This window comes from Salvelinus fontinalis, chromosome 33, assembly GCF_029448725.1.
Source record: "Salvelinus fontinalis isolate EN_2023a chromosome 33, ASM2944872v1, whole genome shotgun sequence".
In the NCBI taxonomy this organism is placed as follows: domain Eukaryota; kingdom Metazoa; phylum Chordata; class Actinopteri; order Salmoniformes; family Salmonidae; genus Salvelinus; species Salvelinus fontinalis.
The window spans coordinates 46722702-46742015 of NC_074697.1; the positions used below are offsets into that span (position 1 = coordinate 46722702).

The window sequence follows — 19314 nt, forward strand, 5'->3', positions numbered from 1 at the left end:
AGGGATAGAGTGGCAGAGGGATAGAGAGTGGGAGAGGGATAGAGTGGCAGAGGGATAGAGAGTGGGAGAGAGATAGAGAGAGGAAGAGGGATAGCAGGGGAAAGTAGAATAGCTCAGTGTGTCTGAAATGACACCGATCAATGGTCAGTCAGATTGCAACACACACACACACACACACACACACACACACACACACACACACACACACACACACACACACACACACACACACACACACACACACACACACACACACACACACACACACACACACACACACACACACACACAAACACACACACACACACACACACAGGCACACACACACACTGGTACTGTCTCCACAGGTCAATAAACAGATAAGAGATGAGGCCAATGGAGGACACAGGTCACACTACACAGCTTCCCAACCCCATGGCCTTCTCTAGAGTTTCCGCTCATTCAATGATTTGAGGAATTTGGCATGTATTCAGGTACATCCTAGTTGCTCATTTCCCTGCATTCATAACATTCCCAGAATGCCAGCATACATACTGTACAGTACCCAGTTAACAGGGCAACCATGGCACCCAGCCTCCCTCTGCCAGCCTCACGCGACAACAGAGCAACAACAGAGAGCGCACGCTGCACACAGACGCACGCACGTACGAATGCATGCACACGTACAGATGCTCGCACGCTCATGCCAGAAAGCTGGCACAATGCACATTGGCCAGGCTGTGTGTGGCGACTGCTGTTGGAAGGGCATTGTTGCTGGCCAGGCTAGCACTGGGCCTAGGGCTCCAGGGGACTGGGGGGGAGGGGGGGTGGGGGGCTTGAAGAAGGGGGCCTTGCACTGTGTGTCCCCTGAGTCAGAGTTCTTGACCAGCCATAGTACAGTAGAGGACACACTGAGTGTGCTATACTGTGTGTACTCTTTGAAAACAAAGGAGAACGTTATCATCCTATGTGTTATGATTACGCTTGGACGTCACATATTACTGGTCAGAAACGATGTCCTGCTCATGTTTTTGCCTGTGTGTCCCGTGAGACAGTGGCCTAGCTAGGCTGAGAGGGTGTACATGAATATCGACTGACAAGCAAAGCAACTCTGGGCCCCATGGAAAGGTCATAAGCAGGGGACTGCTACTGCAGTTAGAGTAGGCCTCACGGGGAGAAACTACAGTACAATATAGAACTGCGTTTGAGTCATTTAGCAGATGCTCTTATCCAGAGCGACTTACAGTAGTGAACGCCTACATTTTCATACTTTTTTACTGTACTGGTCCCCTGTGGGAATCAAACCCACAACCCTGGCATTGCTAACACCATTCTCTACCAGCTGAGCCACACGGGACCAACCACTCGAACTGTGTGTCGACCTACAAAAGGTATAAAAAGACAGGCTGTTATAGAAGTAAAGGCTAATATACCGGTGTGAAATGAACATTGGACTGTGTTTGTGTGTCAAATCAAATCAAATCTTATTTGTCACATACACATGGTTAGCAGATGTTAATGCGAGTGTAGCGAAATGCTTGTGCTTCTAGTGTCAGCGTGTGTGCGTGTTGACCCGGCTCCGTTACAGAGCTTGGCGGATCTAAGACTAGCCTCTCAGTCCAGGCAAATGTATATGGATTTCCTGGTGTCGGATGGTTTCTATTTCAAAATAGACGGTACCGGAAGGTTCAAACGGATCGGCCCAAATGCTAAGAGGTGTCTTTTCTTCAGTTAAACCATGTCAATTTCACTCCTATATGTTTGAGGCGGTGGGTGAAATACGACTTGAGTTCTAAACCCAATTGTACAAGTATTGATGCAGTTCCTACTCCACATGCTTAGGGGAAAGCATTCTCAATACCTCCATTCTGTATGAGAGCCAGGCTGCCTGGTCAAACGAATTTGGCAGTTGCATTTTGTGTGGAGACAAAGTGAATGCCTCCAGGGTGAAACTGTGCCACTGCATGGCTCAGGATTAGAACCCAAATGGCCTCTGGTTATACGCATGGCGCCAACCAGGGGTATCAATGACATGAGAGCAGACTAGGTACAACCTCCATATCCAAGCAGGCAAAGTGCAGCAATTCTGGCTGCGATACAGTGGGTGCAGCATCCATTTTGCTGATGTTACCGGTATTCTGTAAATTACCATACATAGGAAGCGGGTGAGTTTCAAGTTTGGGGAGGTGAATTTTTACCCCCCAAAAAATGCACCTTTATAATAAAGTGTACCATGCATCAACGCATTTGAAGACTTATGTCATGTGATGAGTAGATTCTGTAATCATAATTTAGGCTAAAAATATAACTCAATCACAGCTCGCAAGAAAAGATGTGTGGCTGTGCCCGTATAACCGTAGAGTAGGCCTAGGTTATAGGGTATGTCAGATACATTTCTCCTTTCTTTGCTTTCTATTTAAAACACATTTCATGCTATTCTACTACACTATAAAACTGGAGACGTGAGCAAAACCTTTTTCAAATACTACAAATGACAAGGCAGCCTACACTACTCTGCTGACACGGACAGACAGATCAATAACAACAACATTGTCTGATCTATATAATAGGCCTACGAGACACAATTAGAATATGACGCCCAACTAAACTACAGGAGGAAATGATTGTGCTAAAAAAAAAACTTTTAAGTGGCACTGACCCAACAATGATAAAGAGTGAATATGGCAGTGAGCAGTGTACTCACCGGGGATATGGCCAATGTTCTCCTCTGGTGCCAATGACAGGCTGTTATTAAGTTGATCATTTTGATCAACTTCAACACAGATTAGAGTCTTTTCATTGGCGTCTCTTTACAGCAGTAGCCATTTGCGTTCCAAACTATCGTTTCCCGTGATTGTATTTTGAAATATTGCGACATGTCTGGTTGGGCCTATGTACTTTTCACTGACTGTCGTAACCCGTTAATCGTAATACTTGGTATTTGCCGAGCACGCTGCCCAAAATGTGCACGCTGTCGTTCCTTCCGACTGTAGGCAATGCGACAGAAAACAATCCACTTTTTAAAAAAGAAGCTAATGAGCCTCTGTTGCCAAATCATGCTTTAGAAGCCTATTTCTGTATAGACAGTAGTAGGCTAATTAGACGACATAATTTTGGCAACTTAATTCAATTTAGGGAAAGCTTCCCCTAGCCTAATGGACCCGCCGGCTATGGTACCGTACACAGTTAAGAGCAGGGCCGTATACTGTACTTGTATCCCAGTGTAGTGTTTTGTGAGATGGGTTCGTGTTCTTGACTGATGTATGGTTTCTCTTCAGAGTGTCAGAGCAGGAATATGTGACAGAAAGAAAGACCTATGAGGGACATTACATTTACATTTAAGTCATTTAGCAGACGCTCTTATCCAGAGCGACTTACAAATTGGAAAGTTTATACATATTCACCCTGGTCCCCCCGTGGGAATTGAACCCTGGTCCCCCCGTGGGAATTGAACCCACAACCCTGGCGTTGCAAGCGCCATGCTCTACCAACTGAGCCACACGGGACCACGGGACATCAAGACATGAATAATATCCTACCAGAAAGATAAAAAATAAAAAAACTTCTCCCAGTCATCTCTTTCACTCCTTCACCCTTTTCATCGACTCTACTTCTCTCTTACTCACGCCATTAATCCTCTGCCCGTCTCACTCCATTTTCCTCGCCATCTTCCCCTTTTATTGCCCGCGCTTTCTCAACCCTCCTTTCCCCACTATCCTGTCTGCCAGTTTATCCTCATCCCTCTGCCCTTGCCCTCATTCCTGTCTCGCTCTTGTCATTTTCTCTCTTTCTTGCCTCCTTCCTTCCCTCTGATCTCCATCCCCTCCCCCCACGTCTCCTCAGAATCTCTGTCCCTTTCTTCTGTCCCTCTCCCTTAAAGGCTTCCCATCCGAAACAGTGTGTGATTAAATTATGACCCAAAAAATTGACGTTTTGGGCAAGATTTCTTTCGGCTGTTCGTGCACACACTTTTTTTCCTGAGGCAACCCGAAGCTCGGTAACCGAAGTCTACGCCCCTTCGTCAGTGACTGGTCAACAGTAGGAATTCCTCAATTAAGTGTTTGTTGTCATTCAACGAGAGACGATTAGTTTTCATGCAACTTTTTGGACTTGAGAAATACTGCACCAAAAAGCTTCGATAGATTTTGAGCGACTAATACATCCTCTGCAAAAACATCTAAATTAATTACAGATTTCTTGAGTTAATCTTAGATTAATTCTGACTATTTTGAGGAAGTGAATAATGGCTTTTATGTGCACGAACAGCCGAAAAAACCCTTGCCATAGACCAAAACGAACAAAAACTTTGCAAAACGTCTTCATGATATATGCACAAACTGTTTCAGATGGGAGGCATGTGGACGCCTTTACTCTCCCTCCCATACCCATACCCATCCCTCTCTCACTCTCTCTCGTGCTCTCACTCCCTCTCTCTTTCTTTCTCTCCATCAAACCTCCCCTGTGTGGGTAGTCTCAGTTGATCCTAGGCGGCGACAGCTGGAATGGCAGACACACATGGGAGGGGCAGGGGGGAGCGAGGGGTGAGGGGTGGAGATAAGGGGGTGACTAGGGGATGGCTGGGTGGTTGCATGGGGTGGTGGGTTGAGGGGCTTTGTCAGCAGTGCTGTGATCTGCGGTGAAGTGGAAACGGAGTCCCACAGACTGGCCCTGAGTGGTGGGGGTAGTGACTATATCAAAGACCTCTATTGGAGTACAAGGATAATAGAGCCCTTCACACTCTCACATTGGCTCACAGCCATGCCAATTATTCTACCTGGTTGGCTCACAGCCCTGTCTGTCACCTACACTTTTAGCCAGCCCAAAACACTCGTCTCAGAAATCCCCCTTCCCACCATATAGAAATTCCTTACAGAGAAAATCTGGCACCCAATTTCTTGAAGGATGTTTTTCGATCTGGAAATTCAACTGAGGTGGGCAATCGCAGGTCAAATACGCTCCAGTGTTCTGCACTGTTAGACTTGTAGAACCAGCAGGTATCAGTGTGGAGAGCTGGGAGAGATGCGGGGGATCACGGGGCTGTGGGGGGCTGTATAGTGGTTACTCTGGGGGGGGGGGGGGGGTTGATTCGTTTGAGGCAACAGCTGTTCCACCCTGCAGGCTACACCTGTTCCTCTGTGGAGAGAAACAGAGAGAGAGAGAAAGAGAAGGAGTGGGAGGGTAGAGAGAGAGGGGAGGGAGGGAGGGAGAGGTGGAGGGCTGAGGGAAAGGGAAAGGGAAAGAGGGAGTGGAGAGATTAACTAAGAGAAGGAGAGGGAGAGACTTTTTATTGAATTTTTATTTAACCTTTATTTAACTAGGGAACTCAATTAACAACAAATTCTTATTTACAATGACGGCCTACCATTAAAATAAAAATGTAGGACAAAAAACACATCACGACAAAGAGAGACACCACAACACTACCTAAAACTGTCCAGTTTGAGTGTTTCTTTGCAGTTCGTTCCAGTCGCTAGCTGCAGCGAACTGAAAAGAAGATAGACCCAGGAATGTGTATGCTTTGGGGACCTTTAACAGAATGTGACTGGCAGAATGGGTGTCGTATGTGGAGGATGAGGGTTGCAGTAGGTATCTCAGACATGACCTTTGTTTTTTCAGAACAAAGTTAAGGGCAGAGAAAGCTTGTTGGACACTAAGAAAGCTTTGTTGTAGAGCATTTAAGACAAAATCATCTGCATATAAATGGATGTGAGAGCTTCCTACTGCCTGAGCTACACTATATATACAAAAGTATGTGGACACCTCATCAAATTAGTGGATTCGGCTATGTCAGCCACACCCATTGCTGACAGGTGTATAAAATCGAGTACACAGCAATGCAATCTCCATAGACAAAAATTGGCAGTAGAATGGCCTTACTGAAGAACTCAGTGACTTTCCAACAAATCAGTTAGTCAAATATCTGCCCTTCTAGAGTTGCCCGGTCAACTGTAAGTGCTGTTATTGTGAAGTGGAAACATCTAGGAGCAACAACGGCTCAACCGCGAAGTGGTAGGCCACACAAGCTCACAGAACGCGACCGCCAAGTGCTGAAGCACGTAGCACGTAAAAATCGTCTGTTCTCGGTTGCAACACTCATTACCAAGTTCCAAACTGCCTCTGGAAGCAACGTCAGCATAAGAACTGTTCGTCGGGAGCTTCATGAAATTAGTTTCCATGGCTGAGCAGCCGCACACAGGCCTAAGATCACCATGCGCAATGCCAAGGGTCGGCTGGAGTGCTGTAAAGCTCGCCGCCATTGGACTCTGGAGCAGTGGAAATTTTCTGGAGGGATGAATCATGCTTCACCATCTGGCAGTCCGACGGACGAATCTGGGTTTGGCGGATGCCAGGAGAACTCTACCTGCCCCAAAGAATAGTACCAACTGTAAAATTTGGTGGAGCAATAATGGTCTGGGGCTGTTTTTCATGGTTTGGGCTAGGCCGTTAGTTCTAATGAAGGGAAATCTTAACGCTACAACATACTACATACTGTACATACTACATTCTAGACGATTCTGTGCTTCCAACTTTGCTGCAACAGTTTGGGAAAGGCCCTTTACTGTTTCAGCATGACAATGTCCACGTGCACAAAGTGAGGTCCATACAGAAATGGTTTGTCGAGATCAGTGTGGAAGAACTTGACTGGCCTGTACAGAGCCCTGACTTCAACCCCATCGAACAACTTTGGGATGAATTGAAAGTGGAAGGCCCTATAAATTGTCAAAACCTCCAGCCACCCTAGTCATGGACTGTTCTCTCTGCTACCGCATGGCATTATTATCCTGTTGAAAAACAAATGATATTCTCACAGACCACACCAAATGGGTGGTGTATCGCTGTAGAATGCTGTGGTAGCCATGCTGGTTAAGTATGCCTTGAATTCTAAATAAATCACAGACAGTGTCACCAGCAAAGCACCCCCACACCATAATACCTCCTCCTCCATGCTTTACGGTGGGAAATACACATGCGGAGATCATCCGTTCACCCACGTCTTTGTGAGACGCGGCTGTTGGAAACAAAAATCTCCAATTTAGACTCCAGATCTAAGGACACATTTCCACCGGTTTGATGTCCACTACTCGTGTTTCTTGGCCCAAGCAAGTCTCTTCTTCTTATTGGTGTCCTTTAGTAGTGGTTTCTTTGCAGCAATTCGACCATGAAGGCCTGATTCACACAGTCTCCTCTGAACAGTTGATGTTGAGATGTGTCTGTTACTTGAACTCTGTGAAGCATTTATTTGGGCTGCAATTTCTGAGGCTGGTAACTCTAATGAACTTATCCTCTGCAGCAGAGGTAACTCTGGGTCTTCCTTTCCTGTGGCGGTCCTCATGCGAGCCAGTTTCATCTAGCGCTTGATGGTTTTTGCGACTGTACATAAAGAAACTTTCAAAGTTCTTCAATTGTTCCATAGTGACTGACCTTCATGTCTTAAATAAATTATGGACTGTCGTTTCTCTTTGCTTATTTGAGCTGTTCCTGCCATAATATGGACTTTGTCTTTTACTAAATAGGGCTATCGGGCTATCGTCTATATACCCCCCTATATACCCCCCACACTACTGGTTAAAACTTTTAACCAGTAGTGTACATGTACAGTACGAGTCAAAAGTTTGGACACACCTACTCATTCAAGGGTTTTTCTTTATTTTTATGATTTTCTTTGAGCAGATGTCCACATACTTTTGGTCAGGTAGTGTATGTTGGTGATGTAAATTGAGAAGAGTGTGGGGTCTTGGATCGAGCCTAGGGGTACTCCCTTGGTGACAGGCAGTGGCTGAGACAGCAGATGTTCTGACTTTACACACAGCCAAGGCCATAGACCCCTCAGAGACACCAATACTCCTTAGCCAACCCACAAGAATGGAATGGTCTATCATATTAAAAGCTTTGCCTAAGTAAATAAAAATAGCAGCACAACATTGCTTAGAATCGAGGGCAATGGTGGCATCATCTAGGACCTTTAAGGTTTCAGTGATACATCCATAATCTGAGCGGAAACCAGATTGCATACCAGAGGGAATACCATAGACATCAAGAAAGCCAGTCAGTTGATTATTTACACATTTTCCCAACACTTTTGATAAACAGGGCAAGATAGGAATTGGCCTATAATAGTTAGGATCAGCTTGATCTCCCCCTTTAAATAAAGGGCGCACCGTGGCTGCCTTCCAAGCACTGGGAACCTCCCCAGGGGGGGGAGATAGGTTAAAAGGTCAGAGATAGGCTTGGCGATGATAGGGGCTGCAACCTTAAAGAAGAAAGGACCTAAACCATCTGACCCAGATGTTTTTTTGGGGGTCAAAGTTTAAGGAGCTCCTTTAGCACCTCAGACTCAGTGACCGCCTGCAGGGAGAAGCTGTGTAGCAGGGCAGTGGAAAAAATAGTGAAATTATGGAAATGATGAAGACAATTACATTGATAGAAGCCAAAGTCTATCTGCAATATTAAAGCTGATCTACTATTTACAAAAACAAATCAAAAGGAGACATGGCTGACTTAAATAGGAACCCTGACCTAATGAAGTGGTGGTTCAAAGAGCTCAGCCATACGCTCCTTGTCAGTAACAAGGACAGGAAGGGATGGCGACGGAGGTAGAAGTGAACGAGAGGTTGGAGGAAAAGAAAGTGAGGGTAGGGAAAGATAGAAAGAGTGTAACGGAGGGATGGTGACAGAGTAAGAGGGGGAAGAGGAGCATAGGGGTGTCCAGCTCAGTGAGGCCACTATGCTTGTTTGCTAACTGTGTTGTCAACTCTGCCTAGTTCTCCCAGGCTCATATCCCTGTCTCAGTCTCAGCTCCTTAGCTTCCTGTCTGACAGAGCACAAGCTCTGCCCTGGTTACCATAACAACTGAGGTTGATGACACTGCACATTAAAGTCACTCCACACTAAAGTCAAGTAGACTAACTGGTTAAGCTGTGTAGCACTCACCACTGTCAATCCCATTTAATAGTTACTCATACAGTTGAAGTCGGAAGTTTACATACACCTTAGCCAAATACATTTAAACTCCGTTTTTCACAATTCCTGACATTTAATCCTAGTACAAATTCCCTGTCCAAGGTCAGTTAGGATCACCACTTTATTTTAAGAATGTGAAATGTCAGAATAATAGTAGAGAGAATGATTTATTTCAGCTTTTATTTCTTTCATCACATTCCCAGTGGGTCAGAAGTTTACATACACTCAATTAGTATTTGGTAGCATTGCCTTTAAATTGTTTAATTTGGGTCAAACGTTTCGGGTAGCCTTCCACAAGCTTCCCACAATAAGTTGGGTGAATTTTGGCCCATTCCTCCTGATGGCCACTCAAATACCTTGACTTTGTTGTCCTTAAGCCATTTTGCCACAACTTTGGAAGTATGCTTGGGGTCATTGTCCATTTGGAAGACCCATTTGCGACCAAGCTTTAACTTCTTGACTGATGTTTTGAGATGTTGCTTCAATATATCCACATAATTTTCCTGCCTCATGATGCCATCTATTTTGTGAAGTGCACCAGTCCCTCCTGCAGCAAAGCACCCCCACAACATGATGCTGCCACCCTGGTGCTTCACTGTTGGGATGGTGTACTTCGGCTTGCAAGCCTCCCCCTTTTCCTCCTAACATAACGATGAGCAGTGGCTTCTTCCTTGCTGAGCGGCCTTTCAGGTTATGTCGATATAGGACTCGTTTTACTGTGGATATAGATACTTTTGTACCTGTTACCTCCAGCATCTTCACAAGGTCCTTTGCTGTTGTTCGGGGATTGATTTGCACTTTTCACACCAAAGTACGTTCATCTCTAGGAGACAGAAAGCATCTCCTTCCTGAGCGGTATGATGGCTGCGTGGTCCCATGGTGTTTATACTTGCGTGCTATTGTTTGTACAGATGAACATGGTATCTTCAGGCGTTTGGAAATTGCTCCCAAGGATGAACCAGACTTGTGGAGGTCTACAATTTGTTTTCTGAGGTCTTGGTTGATTTCTTTTGATTTTTCTCATGATGTCAAACAAAGAGTCACTGAGTTTGAAGGTAGGCCTTGAAACACATCCACAGGTAAACCTCCAATTGACTCAAATGATGTCAATTAGTCTATCAGAAGCTTCTAAAGCCATGACATAATTTTCTGGAATTTTCCAAGCTGTTTAAAGGCACAGTCAATTTAGTGTATGTAAACTTCTGACCCATTGGAATTGTGATACAGTGAGTTATAAGTGAAATAATCTGTCTGTAAACAATTGTTGGAAAAATGACTTGTGTCATGCACAAAGTAGATGTCCTAACCGACTTGCCAAAACTATAGTTTGTTAACAAGAAATTTGTGGAGTGGTTGAAAAACACGTTTTAAGGACTCCAACCTAAGTGTATGTAAACTTCCGACTTCAACTGAATATAAATGTACCGCTGCATAATAATAGTACAGTGTTAAACGTTTTGACTTTTCTCAAACTCCCTTCCACCTCCAATGTGTATCAGCCGCCTGTACTTAACATAACCTGTTGCCATGACTAACCTTAACAAAGCACTCGCTCCATTTTGGTAAACAGCTGAGGGATGGGGCTGGAGAAATGTAACCACTCTCAAATTCATAGACAGAGCTATGGATGCAACCAATGACCCTCCATGTAGACATTGCAGATTGCCCCTTTAAAGGCTGATCACTAAGGTTAAGTCTCCATGGTTAGCCTTTATCAGGCCTCTGTGTAAAGATTGACTCACAACATTCCTCTGCTCTCTGATGAGGGTCAGGGTCCAGTGGTTGGGGATGGGGGTGTGGAGGGAAGGAGGGATCAAGGGAAAGACAAAGGGGTGGTTCAGGTCTGGGCTGTGGCGGAGGAATGTAATGGGCACTAGAAAAATGTCAATGGCACTTAGTCTTTTTCTGGGTGCCAGTAACTGATGTCAACATTATTGCCACGCAGGACGAGAATACTTTACCACTTTGTGAATAATATATATGAACAGGAACGGCGCTGTGTTGCTTTTCACGTTTCGCTACAGTAGAAGTGTAAATATTTGTATATATTTTATCAGTATTTGTATAAGCTATCAGTATGCTTACGCTGGGAAGTGTTGTGCTGGAGCTGAAGACATGGGGACAACATGAGAGCTAGTGGAGAGCAGGTGCCTCTGCTTTGATCACAAATATCTGTGAACATGATCAATCTTTCTCTCTCTCTCTCTCTCTCTCTCTCCCCCTCTCTCTCTCTCTCTCTCTGTCTCTCTCTCTCTCTCTCTCTCTCTCTCTCTCTCTCTCTGTCTCTCTCTCTGTCTCTCTCTCTGTCTCTCTCTCTGTCTCTCTCTCTGTCTCTCTCTCTGTCTCTCTCTCTCAAGCTCACTGAGATACACAGACACAAACACTAGCACGCCCCACCTGTACGCACACTGTGACGTACAGCGCACATACTGTAGTCAAACACCAAAAGCAACGCTGTATTAAGTCAAACACACGCATTTATGGACTCTGACAGACACAGACACACCCTCAGTTTCACATGCAAACAGACACACATTCGTGCCTCTCTGCCTCTCTCTCTCACTCACTCACTCATTCACTCTCTTTCTCTTTCTCTCTCTCCCTCTCTCTGCCTCTCTTTCTCTCTTACTCCCTCTCCATCTTTCATAGGCACACACGCACGCACGCACGCACGCACGCACGCACGCACGCACGCACGCACACACACACACACACACACACACACACACACACACACACACACACACACACACACACACACACACACACACACACACAGGGCCCATCCAGCAATGGGAAGACAGCTGTCCCTCACAGGGAGAGAGACAGTTGGTATTGAAATAGAAAAAGAGAGCTGGGGGATGACAATGGCTTATTATCAATGTCAGCAGCCATCCCCTATTCCCCGTCCCTCAGATGAGACTTGGGTGGAGGCTATACACACACACACACACACACACACACACACACACACACACACACACACACACACACACACACACACACACACACACACACACACACACACACACACACACACACACACACACACACACACACACACACACACACACACACGCATGTGAAACATAACAAGCACATGAAGAACACATGCACACACATACAGACACACACACTCGCACAAACACACAACCACCAATGTGCATGTTGACCGACAGACAGGCAATATTGCCTAAGTGCTCTTGTGACATATACAGTATGTTATCATGCCATTGAACCCAGAACATTGTTGATTGACCTGAAATAGAATGTGAGAACGGTATTTGATGACGAGTGGAGCCATCGGGAGATTAAGAAAAGGACATTTATATAGTCAAATCTTGAACAGTTGAAGACTCAATATATACTGTATGTACTGTACTTGACATGACCTTTTAGTTGTGTGTGTTTGGACATTAGCTGCCTGTCAGCATAATAATGAATCTTATGGGCACACCTGTGTCACGTGAGCCAGGTCTCTCTCTCTGTGTGTGTGCGTGTGTGTGCGTGTCTAAACAAAGACTTTGCTGTGTGCTGTGCCTCTCCCCGCCTCCCTTTGCATACGCCTGTAGATAAGCAAGTACAAACCCCATCCTCCCTCCCTCCCTCCCTCCCAGCACTGTGGACAGTGTACACTCCAGATATTTCCATAGCCAGCCCTCACGCGGAAATGGAGGAGGAAGTGCAGGGAGAAGAGAGGACAGGAGAGTGTTGAAAGGCCAACAGGAGAAAACGACTCATCCAAGTCACCTAGAGACTTTGGAACGATTGCTTCATTGTATGGAAATTCTCAAAGCGGAGTTGCTGGGTACAGTGCATAACGTCGGCGGGGCAGAGACCTGAACACTGATGTGACCATACCTTTAGCCAATAGTGCTATATATTGAGTGTAGACCTGAGGAAAATACAGGTTAATGACAGATATGGCCTATAGCCTATTAGAGGAATATGGCCAGGTGACTAGGGTCAGATACTGCCTGATAATCCCCAGGTTGCACTGCCCTTGAATCACACACGTAACCTGAATTGCTTTTGTCAATAACCACACCTTCTATCTATGTGTGTGATGGTATGGTGTGCTGTGTAAAGTGCTTTGGATAAGGGCCTCTGTTGAAGGACAGGTGATAGTACAGCTAGTGGTATGGATGATCTACACTGTACCTTTACTCCTCCAACCAAACTCAACCCATCTCTCCCTTTCTGTTTCTCTCTCCCTTCTTCGCTCTTCCCCCCCCCCCCCCCCAACCCTTCTCTCGCCATCTTCTTTTCTCCTCTCCTCAGTCTTGATCCTGGAGCCCATTGAGAGGGAAGATCTGGGTGGTAGGACCCTGAAGATCACAGATTTTGGCCTGGCACGGGAGTGGCACCAGACTACCAAGATGAGCGCGGCGGGCACCTATGCCTGGATGGCCCCCGAGGTCATTAAACTCTCCCTGTTCTCCAAGAGCAGCGACGTCTGGAGGTACAACACTCTGTCATGTAACTGTGACGTTTTTATTTTTACTGTGGGACGTGTAGTAGACACAACATGGTGCACGTGCAACACCTACAGTCAGTATCTAGTGTCCTTGTTCTTTCAATAATTCAACTATTCAAAACCCTCAGTGGCAATTTACATCCTCAATATATAAACTCAGCAACAAAAAAAGAAACGTCCTCTCACTGTCACCTGCGTTTATTTTCAGCAAACTTTAACATGTGTAAATATTTCTATGACCACAACAAGATTCAACAACTGAGACATGAACTGAACAAGTTCCACAGACATGTGACCAACAGAAATGGTATAATGTGTCCCAGAACATAGGGGTCAAAATCAAAAGTAACAGTCAGTATCTGGTGTGGCCACCAGCTGCATTAAGTACTGCAGTGCATGTCTTAATGACCGTTCCACAGGTGCATGTTCATTAATTGTTTATGGTTCATTGAACAAGCATGGGAAACAGTGTTCAAACCTTTACAATGAAGATCTGTGAAGTTATTTATATTTTTACGAATTATCTTTGAAAGACGGTCCTGAAAAAGGGATGTTTCTTTTTTTAGCTGAGTTTAGTAAGTAACATAAAGTTTGTGTTAAGTTAATATATTGATAGCCTGTACAATCATGACCAGTACCAGTGATTTTAAGCTGTACCCCCCTCTCTCCTCAGTTTCGGGGTGCTGCTATGGGAGCTGCTAACAGGAGAGGTTCCGTACCGTGAGATAGATGCTCTGGCCGTGGCGTACGGAGTGGCCATGAACAAACTGACCCTGCCCGTCCCCTCCACCTGCCCCGAGCCCTTCGCACTCCTGCTGGCGGGTAAGAACCAAGATGGTTGCCTGTCAGCACAATTTCACCTATTGATTAGAACCAAGATGGCTTCCTGTCAGCCTGTCAGTCTATTATTGTTGGTGGTCAGAGTGAGAGTACTGTAGGTTCCCCTCCCAGTCAGCCAACTGGTGATTTCATAGGCTCTTGCTCCACTTCTCTCTCCACTATTTCCATGCATTCCTAATGCTCTTTCTCGCTTCATCCCTCTCTCCCTCTCCTTTGTCTTATCCCTGTTCATCCTTTAATCTCTCCTTTGTCACCCCTCTACTGTGTCTGCTCTCTGTTTACTCCTCTCTCTCCCCTCTTTCATCTCCTCTTTCTTTTTCTTCAGCCCATCCTTGGACTTGAAATACTATCTGTCGGTCTATAAACAATTGTTTGGGATCTGAGGGCAATTGGTGCTACAGAGCAATGCGGTCTGTTCAGTGGTGTAGGTGGTAGGGAGACATGTACATCTAAAAGACAACCACTGTACTTTGTTATTTTGAGAATTTACACTAGTGTTCAAATGTTTGGGGCCACTTAGAAATGTCCTTGGTTTTGAAAGAGAAGCAAATTTTTTGTCCATTAAAATGACTTCAAATTGATCATAAATACAGTGTAGACGTTGTTAATGTTGTAAATGACTATTGTAGCTGGAAACGGCTGATTTTTTAATGGAATATCTACATAGGCATACAGAGGCCCATTATCAGCAACCATCACTCCTGTGTTCCAATGGCACGTTGTGTTAGCTAATCCAAGTTTATCATTTTAAAAGGCTAATTGATGATTAGAAAACCCTTATGCAATTATGTTAGCACAGCTGAAAACTGGCCTCCTTTAGACTAGTTGAGTATCTGGAGCATCAGCATTTGTGGGTTCGATTACAGGCTCATAATGGCCAGAAACAAAAACCTTTCTTCTGAAACTCGTGAGTTTATTCTTGTTCTGAGAAATGAAGGCTATTCCATGCGAGAAATTGCCAAGAAACTGAAGATCTCATACCGAGCTGTGTACTACTCCCTTCACAGAACAGCGCAAACTGTCTCTAACCAGAATAGAAAGAGGAGTGGGAGGCCCCGGTGCACAACTGAGCAAGAGGACAGGTTCATTAGAGTGTCTAGTTTGAGAAACAGACGCCTCACAAGTACTCACCAGTCTCAACGTCAACAGTGAAGAGGCGACTCCGGGATTATGGCCTTCTAGACAGAGTTTCTCTGTTCAGTGGCTGTGTTCTTTTGCCATCGTAATCTTTTCTTTGTATTGGCCAGTCTGAGATATGGCTTTTTCTTTGCAACTCTGCCTAGAAGGCCAGCATCCTGGAGTCGCCTCTTCACAGTTGACATTGAGACTGGTGTTTTGCTGGTACTATTTAATGAAACTGCTAGTTGAGGACTTGTGAGGCGTCTGTTTCTCAAACTAGACACTATAATGTACTTGTCCTCTTGCTCAGTTGTGCACCGGGGCCTCCCACGCCTCCTTCTATTCTGGTTAGAGCGAGTTTGCGCTGTTCTGTGAAGGGAGTAGTACACAGCTTGGTACGAGATCTCCAGTTTCTTGGCAATTTCTCGCATGGAATAGCCTTCATTTCTCAGAACAAGAATAGATTGACGAGTTTCAGAAGAAAGTTATTTGTTTCTGGTCATTTTGAGCCTGTAATCGAACCCACAAATGCGGATGTTCCAAATACTCACTAACCTAAGGAAGGCCAGTTGTATTGCTTCTTTAATCAGAACAACAGTTTTCAGCTGTGCTTACATAATTGCAAAAGGGTTTTCTAATGATCAATTAGCCTTTTAAATCATAAATTTGGATTAGCTAACACAATGTGCCACTGGAACACAGGAGTGATGGATGCTGATAATGGGCCGCTGTACGCCTATGTAGATATTCCATAAAAATATCAGCCGTTTTTAGCTACAATAGTCATTTACAACATTAACAATGTCTACACTGTATTACTGATCAATTTGATGTTATTTTAATAGACAAAATATTTGCTTTTCTTTCAAAAAACAAGGACATTTCTAAGTGGCCCCAAACTTTTGAACGGTAGTGTACATTTAAGTCATATTGACTCAGCCTCCTCTTCCCATCCCCAGAGTGCTGGAGCCCTAACCCCCACAGTCGCCCATCCTTCACTAGTATCCTGATGCGACTGCTGGCCATCGAACAGTCGGCCATGTTTCAGATGCCCCTGGAGTCCTTCCACTCCCTGCAGGAGGACTGGAGACTGGAGATTCAGCAGATGTTTGACGAGCTCAGGGCCAAGGAGAAGGTGAGAAGAGATGTTGTCAAGATCCCCCCACAAAGTGCAAGTGGGAAAGTGCTGTTGCCTAGGCAACGTGAAAGATCCTCGATAGGGTGTTATGTTGCTGTAACACTACATCTACATTTTTGTTTTATATGCCCCTCTCCTCTCCTGTAGGAGTTGCGTTCCTGGGAGGAGGCGTTGGCTCGTGCGGCCGAGGAGCAGAGGGAGCAGGAGGAGCAGCTGAAGAGGAGAGAGCAGGAGCTGGCTGAGAGAGAGATCGATATCGTGGAGCGTGAACTCAACATCATCATCCACCAGATGTACCAGGAGAAGCCCAGGGTCAAGAAGCGCAAGGGCCACTTCAAGAAGAGCAGACTGCTCAAGCTGGGCAGAGATAGCAACAGCATCAGTCTGCCCTCTGGTGTGTGATGGAGGATATTGCACCCAAGCATTTATCCTGTTACTTGAATAGGGCATAATTATTTTTTCTTTCTATCCTTATTAGGATTGCAAAATACCAGTAACTTTCCCAAAATCCACAGGTTTTTAAGAAAGACCGGTTGGAGGGTTCACGGATTCCGGAAATCATGCAACCAGGATTTCTGTGAAACCAAGCAATTTGGGGAAAGTTACCGGAATTCTTGCTGCCAATCATTTGACTGTAATTCCTCCCTGTTTTGTATGTACACAGGTTTTGAGCATAAGATCACAGTGCAGGCGTCTCCGAGCGTGGATAAGCGGAAACCCCAGGGCAGTGAGAGCACCACACCTCCAGCCAGCCCAGGGGTCATACCCCGCCTCAGGGCCATACGACGTGAGTTGATCTGTGGGGGAGACAGGGACAGGGGTTGAGGGGGACTGGAGGACAGAGGTCACACCAAAAGTTAATACCAGTTATTCAATTGTGGGGGATGCTATTGTGTCAATATAATCCAAACCAATATTGTGGATTCCCTCCCTAGATCTTGTATTCAAGTGAATAGGACTACTTTTTGTTATGTTCACGGCACAACAGGAATTTGTTGATGATTTGTTGTGTTGTAATGACAATAACTGTGTTATTGAGCCCCTCAGTGACGCCTAGCGATGGCAATAAGACATGGGGCCGCAGTGCCGTGTGTAAGAAGGAGGACCTGGCAGCTAGCAAAAAGAAGGGACGTACCTGGGGCCCCAGCTCCACCCTCCAGAAAGAGAGACTGGGCGGAGAGGATAGGTAACAGTCATGGTCCAAAAACAGCCCCTTGATAGCCCATTCCCCTACCTGCCTGCTACCCTTTCAGATTTGTTTCATTTGCATGTCAGAATCATCTCTGAACATTATTCTGGTGAGTGTTTGGTGTATAGTACCAGTTAATAGTATTGACCCAATCTTCTTCGTCTTGCAGGTTGAAGTCGCTGGGCGACGGATGCAAGGTGTGGTCCTCTAGTGCCCCGAATCTGGGCAAATCTCCCAAACACGCACCCATGACCGTCGGCTTCTCTAGCCTCAATGAAATGGGTGGGTCTCTTCATTCATCACCATTTCTGCAACAGAAAAGAGATTGTAAAACATACTATGGATACAAAATCCGTCGGATTCGTGACTGATTGAAATGCTTTGTTCTCCTTCTCACACTCTCTTTCTCTTATCTTTCTGTCTCTCTCTTTGATAGAGGAGCACTGTGAGCTGGAGGAGTCACCCGGTTCTCTGATGCCCCCAGAGCCCAGCAGTAACGGGTCTGTGGAGGAGGGAGGCCCCTCGTTGGGCGGGGTGGGGCCCGGGATTGGGAGCGGGCTGGGTTACCAGGACTCTCTGCGGCGCTGCAGCCAGAGGAAGAAGAGTGACCTGCTGCTGCTGGGCTGTGCCTCCCTACTGGCCTCTGTAGGTCTGGGGCTGGACCTGCTACAGCTGGGGAGACTACAGGTACTAGAGGGAGGGAAAAGGGTCTGTAACACACCCAGAAGGACAAAATGACCCAAACTATGGGAAAAGATCCTCAATCCTGCCACCTGCTGTAGAGATTATCTTTATACATTGAATAATGGTTTAAACTCTACACCTGGGAGTTGACCAGGTCTAGTGTGTGTGTCAGTTGACATTATACAACCGTAGATTGTACAGTAGATGCCAGTAAGAACTGACCAGTTTCCATGTGTGTGTCAAGGTCCAACAGGACGAGCAGGAACTTAGAGAGGAGCAGCGCAAGAAAAAGGACAGCATTTTCCAGCGAACGGGTCGCTTCCGCCGCAGCACCTCTCCCCCGAGCCGCGCCCTGTCCCTCTCTCTGTCCCGCCACCATGACTCTACTCTCCCCTGCACAGACCCCTCTCCATCCGTCACCCTCCTCTCCCTCTCCTCCCTCTCAGACTGCAACTCCACCAAATCCCTCCTTCCCTCGGACCTTGAGGACTTGCCGTTGACCCCCGGAGTGGGCGTCTCCCTCCCCGCGGTGCCCCCCGTCCCCTCCGTTAACCCCCTCCTGGATCTGAGGGCAGAGAGCTTCAAGAGGGAGCCCAATCAGTCCCTCACACCCACCCACGTTTCTGCAACCATGAACAGGGGGCACAGACGCACCCCTTCTGATGGGGCGATACGCCCCCGCGCCCAAACCCTAGGGCACCGCAGGACCCCCTCGGACGGCAGCATGCCCATGCCGCCCCCGCCAGGGCCACCCACCCTCCCCCTACATGCAGGTGAGTGTGTTGGGAAAGCATGATGTCACTATGAGATTTTAATTGAAGAACAGGAAGCAATACACTGTGTACAAAATATTAAGAACACCTGCTCTTTCCATGACAGACTGACCAGGTGAATCCAGGTGAAAGCTATGATCCCTTATTGATGCCA

At 46.1% G+C, this 19314-nt stretch overlaps 1 protein-coding gene across 1 annotated transcript in view; it reads left to right on the forward strand.

The window, feature by feature from the left end:
* Nucleotides 1-19314, forward strand: part of LOC129832403 (mitogen-activated protein kinase kinase kinase 10-like) — a 32772-nt gene that overhangs the window by 10290 nt on the left and 3168 nt on the right. Inside the window, exons 2-10 of the mRNA XM_055896431.1 lie at nucleotides 13222-13402; nucleotides 14091-14239; nucleotides 16336-16511; nucleotides 16662-16908; nucleotides 17179-17301; nucleotides 17562-17700; nucleotides 17873-17985; nucleotides 18140-18390; nucleotides 18632-19160. Coding sequence (XP_055752406.1) covers nucleotides 13222-13402; nucleotides 14091-14239; nucleotides 16336-16511; nucleotides 16662-16908; nucleotides 17179-17301; nucleotides 17562-17700; nucleotides 17873-17985; nucleotides 18140-18390; nucleotides 18632-19160 — 1908 coding nt within the window. The remainder of the gene's footprint in view (nucleotides 1-13221; nucleotides 13403-14090; nucleotides 14240-16335; nucleotides 16512-16661; nucleotides 16909-17178; nucleotides 17302-17561; nucleotides 17701-17872; nucleotides 17986-18139; nucleotides 18391-18631; nucleotides 19161-19314) is intronic.